At 60.4% G+C, this 5,766-nt stretch overlaps 1 protein-coding gene across 1 annotated transcript in view; it reads left to right on the top strand.

Annotated features, from left to right (window-relative positions):
* Positions 1–5,766, top strand: part of LOC103200421 (aldehyde dehydrogenase family 3 member B1-like) — a 22,987-nt gene that overhangs the window by 8,985 nt on the left and 8,236 nt on the right. Inside the window, exons 4-8 of the mRNA XM_007944931.1 lie at positions 2,455–2,565; positions 2,712–2,832; positions 3,115–3,200; positions 3,685–3,766; positions 5,321–5,707. Coding sequence (XP_007943122.1) covers positions 2,455–2,565; positions 2,712–2,832; positions 3,115–3,200; positions 3,685–3,766; positions 5,321–5,707 — 787 coding nt within the window. The remainder of the gene's footprint in view (positions 1–2,454; positions 2,566–2,711; positions 2,833–3,114; positions 3,201–3,684; positions 3,767–5,320; positions 5,708–5,766) is intronic.

Here is a 5,766-nt window from a genome sequence, read left to right as displayed (position 1 = left end):
GGGGGGGCTGCAGCTGTGTGGCTTCAGCCTCACTTGGGTGGGTGTGTGTTATGGCTTCCACCAGGCCCCTCTCAATTCCAGCAGTGGTAGATCCCCAAGAAACCCACTTCCCTGTGGCCAGCCCCACCCCCCCCAGTCAACAAGGCCCACCCACATGGCGGCCCCCAGCTCCTCTTCTCTGGACCAGATGTCCCCCTGCGGTGCCTCCAGATCAGTGTCCAGAGCTACTTCTTGTACCTCATTGGCACCTCAGCACCTGGGACCCTCCGAGGGCCAGGCATGTGGCTCTTTGCCGCCTGTGAGAAGCTAATTTGATACTTAGCCCCCATGAGGAGCTGGCGGTGTATGGCTGTGCTGGTCACCCCCTGGCTTGGGGGGCCAAGCTGTGCACTATAGGCTCACACTGAGCCCATGTTTACCCCAAACCTGGGACTCCCCAGGAAGGGACCATGGCTTCCTAAGCCCACATGCAGGATGTCATGTTGACCCCAGAACTGTGCCCGGCTGCTCTGGCTTGCTGTCTGGACCCTCGGTACCCCCTCCCTGCTCATCGGAGGGCCTGCCTGCCCCACGCACCCAAGGAGTGTTGGAGACAAGGATGCCTGAGGGCCAGGTGGCCACTCGGGTCTCCAGGGACTGTGGCTCACTTGATCTCAGCCTCCAGCCAAGGGTCTGCCTCATCCATGGACCAGTCACCGTTACTGTTACATTGGGGGCTAGTAGCATGGGGGGTCGTGGGCTAGGGACACTCCACTCCGTGGGGACAGTACAGGTTGGTGTCAAGGACTTTCCGAAGAATGGCCTTCCTCTGCTCCCCCTCACTGTGCCCCAGGCCTCTGTTCAACAGGAAGTCCAGCGACCTAAGCCCCTTGTTGGCCATTTCTGGGGTCCACCTGTCTCCCCAGTTATGAAAACCCAGGCTCCAGCCACCCTCTCCCAGGCTTTCCTGTGCCCGAGGGAGTATTCACTGCCCCCCCGGCCCCGTGATCCTACTGCCTCCCACTTGCCAGCCCATCCTCTTCCGTGAGAACAGACTTTATGGTTTATCTGGTCCCTGTTCTCAGATTTCACTCCCGCCCTCCTGCCTCAGTTAGGAGCCTCCTGCCAACCCTGGGTGCTCCAGGCCCCGGGAGCAAGGGGCCCCACAAAGGGAGCAGCAGCCCAGAAAATCAGCCCCTCCCTCTGGCAGCGGCATCTGCCTAGCACTTCATGCAGGATCTGACTTAACCCCAACAGCCCCTGCTGCCCCCCAGTAAGGCTCAGAGAGGACAGGTTGCTGCCAGAGGGCGTGGAGCCAGGATAGGAACCTGACTCACGGTGTTCCACCTCCCACAGTCACAGTGTTCAGCTGGGTCCAGACCTGTCTGCACACTCTGCCTCAACCTCCCCCAGGTCAGGGGTGGTGGCCAGGCGTGTGGCTGGAAGTATGCCTGAACCGGACTCAGCAACTCTAAGTCCTGGGTGGGTGTGCCTCTCGGGCAGGGGGACCTGGCACTGTGATGGCAGTGTCTCAAGACAGCCACTCTGTGTCTGTGGGTGCAGATCTTCAGCTGCCTGTAGCCCGAGGGCCACTCATTTCTCCCTGGTTGGAGGAGGCAGGGCATGCCACTGGCAGAGAGCAGGACAATGTCCCTATTGATTTTGCCTCCTTCTCACTCCTGCCCTGGAAACTTGACAGTGACTCCTGACCCCTGGCTGTGCTCTGTGTGGCTGCCCCTGCATTCCACTCTAAGCATAGCTGTGCCCAGACAGTCCTGTGACCACGTTAGTCTCAACCTGTTCCTGCTCTGCCTGGCCAGCCTAGCCCCATCACCTCTTCCTCTCTGCCTCCAGGTGTCCGAGGGCTCCCTCCCTCCCTTTCTTCAGATTTCTGCTCAAATGTCTCATCACCCAGAGCCTCACACTGACCATTTTGTATGAAATAGATCAAACCCATACACACACGCAGTGATACGCACTCACACTGCATGTATGCATTCATGTATGCTCACACATTCATGTGCACACTCATGCACATGTATGCACACCCAGAGTCACATGCATGCACACCTGCACATACATGATCACCTACTAGTGCATTCACTCACACAATCCACTCACGCTGACCAAAATACTCAGGCTCTGCTCACACATACTCATGCACACACGTTTGTGCACTCACACATACTCAGGCAGTACTCACGCACACGCAGCCTAGCAATCTCTCCACTCTCACCAACGTGGCACCAAACTGTTTCACCATCCTGCTGACAGTCTGTTTCCCTGCACTGTCACCTACGCAGAGCAGGTGTTTCCGTTGGTTTTAGTCTTAAGCACAATGCCTACACACAGTGGGCACTTGGTGAATGCCTGTGAAAAATGGCACTTGCTGTGAATGAACTAGTTATAAGAGTGGCCTCACCTGGAGGGGCTGCAGCCCTCAGCCCTGCCCACTGCCCCTGCCCCTTTCCACAGTCAGCCTTCGAGTCAGAGGTGTCTGAGATCAGCATCAGCCAGGGTGAGATTAACCTTGCCCTCAGGAACCTGCGGGCCTGGATGAAGGATGAGAAAGTGCCCAAAAACCTGGTAAGTGTGAGCCCAGGTGGGCCTGCAGGCAAGGAGGCTTGGGAACTGTTTGCTCCCCACTGGGCCTCTCTATGGGGGAGCGCTCTTAGGAGGTGGGGGTCTGAGGCCCTCACTGCTCACCACTGTCTCCCCTGACTCCGGCCTAGGCCACACAGCTGGACTCAGCCTTCATCCGGAAGGAGCCCTATGGCCTGGTGCTCATCATTGCCCCTTGGAATTACCCTGTGAACCTGACGCTGGTGCCCCTGGTGGGTGCCCTTGCAGCAGGTGAGCAGTAAGCTCCTCTCCCCCTCCTTGTGGCCTTGGCTGGCCACAGGACCAATGAGAAAGGGGAGCTGGCACCAGGTGGCAGAGAAGGCTAAACCCCACCCCCAGGCTGTGTGGCTTTGGTCCGGTCATTCTACCCCTCTGAACCAGCTTCCTCAACTGAGCCCGGAGAGAGGCTAGCACCTGCCTTGTAGGTGTGAGAACTGAATGGTGTGGCATGAGAGTCCCAAGAGGGGGCCTATACCCTTCCTCTCTCCTCGCCCTCTCTCCCCACCCCTGCAGGGAACTGTGTGGTGCTGAAGCCCTCGGAAATTAGCAAGAGGGTGGAGAAGGTCCTGGCTGAGGTGCTGCCCCAATACCTGGACCAGGTGAGCAGGTCTGTGGGCAGACCGGAGTGGCACAAGGCAGCCCCCACCCCACTGGGGTCAGGCAGGGACAGTTGCCAACAGGGAAAGGCAGGAGCCTGGAGGTCAGACTCAAGTTCCAATCTCAATTCTGCCCCTCCCAAGCCAGGGTCCTGCCCTCTCTGCCTCAGTTTCCCACTGAGTGAATCCCAGGCATAGCATTACAGGAGCACTCTGTGCCTGTCCCCGGGGTCCTGTGGATCCTCACGCCTCAGCCGTCTGGCCAGCCCCAACTACATGCCTGTTGGGTGGGGACTCAGGGATTGTCCCTACTGTCCCAGCAGCTTAGGGGTAGCTTCCCACTGCCCCCCCCCCCCTGCACCAGGACCACCTAGAGCCCTGGCAACTCTGGGTCTGGGAGGCAAGGAGGAGTGGAGGCCGGCCTGGGGCAAGGCAGCCTGGGGCTCTCCAGCAGGGGTCCCAGAGGTGCCTCTGCTGCCCCCTGCAGGGCTGCTTCGCAGTGGTGCTGGGTGGCCCCGAGGAGACAGGGCAGCTGCTGGAGAACAGGTTTGACTACATCTTCTTCACAGGTGAGGAGTTTGCTGCTGCCCCGCCAGGCCAGTTGGCAGCAGGTGGACGGCCAGAGAGAGGCCCAGAGTGTCGGGGTGACGGGGCAGGGGGGTGGAGGCCTGAGTCAGCCCCATCGAAGGGGTCTTATCCCCAATCCTGAGACAGACTGGAGGGGCGAGGCAGAGAGAGTACCCAGGCTAGGCCATGTGGGGCGGGCACCTCAGGGATCCACCAGCAGGCTGGGAGATGCCTGGCAGCATTCTTGCCCCGGGGGCCACTGCCCGGCCCGGCCCACCACAGTTCCAGGACCCCTGAGAGTCTGTCCTGCCTGCTGCTGCCTCCAGCCCTCCTGCAGGCTGCAGACTGAGGGGTCGAAGCTCAGAAGAAAGAAGGGACGTAGGGTCCTGCCCAGGCCCCCTGCTGACAGTGTGGGGCAGGCTGCATTTGGACCAGCATCCTGTGGGAGGGCCTATGAGGCCAGACATGATGCCACCCTCCAGCCTTTTCTCTCTTGATGGCAGTGAAATCCCTGCTCTGTCTCTACCAAAACCAAAAACCAAACTCACTGCCATCTAGTTGGTTCCAACTCATAGTGACCCCCTTTGGTTTTCTGAGGTGGTAAATCTTTACAGAAGTAGATTGCCCAGTCTTCCTTCCATGGAGTGGCTGGTGGGTTTGAACCACCAACCTTCTGGTTAGCAGTCAGATGCCTTAGGCACTACATCTCTAGTAGGGCTCATGTTAAGCCTGGCAGAGTGACAAAACTAACCAATCCCAACATCAGAGTTCTACACACCTTATCTGCATGGTCCCACCCAGTACTCTGGAGGGAGTTACAAATACTATGGCTAGAAAAGCCACACCAGGTAATTCACTGCCCTGCAGGTGGCCAGGGACCAAGGCCGGGCCATACCTAATGGCAGCACAAGATGCTGGGCCGGGCATGGGACAGGCGCCTTGGGCCCAGGTGGACTTTAGGCAGGAAGGCTGAGTGGAGGAGTTGGGGTGTGAGCCCGGGGAGTCAGGGGGCAGGGGAGGACAAGCAGGGGCCCGTCTGCTCAGAGTGGAGGGCTTGCACTGGAGGGAAAGGAGGGGGCAGGGGGGCAGGGAGGCAGGGCCCCTGGGTTCCAGTCAGAGAGAGGAAGGGCCTGCACATCGGCCAGGCTAAGAGCTGCACTCAGCCTTGGGCACTAGAAGCCACTGAAAGTCCCAGGGGAGATTGGAGAGGGGCGTCACGGTGAGAGTATGCCCAGGACAGGAAGTGGAGTGGGCTCGGAGTTGAGGGCTTACAAACGTCTGAGCAGAGGGCTGCAGAGGGGCTGGGGTCTGAACTGCGGCAGGTTTTTCAGGCTCTGGTTTCTTCGGGGCTGGTCTGGGGGGCGGCGATGAGCGGGGTTCTGGGTGAAGTGGGGGCCGGCTGGGATTTGAACACCCAGCACCACATGGAGGCTGGCTCCTGCCCAGCTCAATCGCCCACAAGAGCAGGGAGGGACCCCTGTGAGAGCCACGCCCCAGGCCCGGCCTCCGCCTGCTCTAGGTAGTGAAGAGCCGCTCTGGCTCCTTTCTGCATCCAGGGAGCCCCCGCGTGGGCAAGATCGTCATGGCCGCCGCAGCCAAGCACCTGACTCCCGTCACACTGGAGCTGGGGGGCAAGAACCCCTGCTACGTGGATGACGACTGTGACCCCCAGACCGTGGCCAACCGCGTGGTCTGGTTCCGCTACTTCAATGCCGGCCAGACCTGCGTGGCCCCCGACTACGTCCTGTGCAGCCGCGAGACACAGGAGCGGCTGCTGCCCGCCATGCAGAGCGCCATCACCCGCTTCTATGGCGACGACCCCAAGAGCTCCCCCAACCTGGGCCGCATCGTCGGGGAGAGGCAGTTCCAGCGGCTGCAGGGCCTGCTGGGCTGTGGGCGCGTGGCCATCGGCGGCCAGAGTGACGAGAGCGAGCGCTACATCGGTGAGTCCCGCTGGGGGCCCAGGGCTGCAGGGGACACAGACACATGGGGCCCAGGAGGG

The sequence above is a fragment of the Orycteropus afer genome, unplaced genomic scaffold, assembly GCF_000298275.1.
Source record: "Orycteropus afer afer isolate SDZICR_OR568_19922 unplaced genomic scaffold, OryAfe1.0 scaffold00130, whole genome shotgun sequence".
Lineage (NCBI taxonomy): Eukaryota > Metazoa > Chordata > Mammalia > Tubulidentata > Orycteropodidae > Orycteropus > Orycteropus afer.
This window is presented reverse-complemented; position numbering and strand designations above follow the sequence as displayed.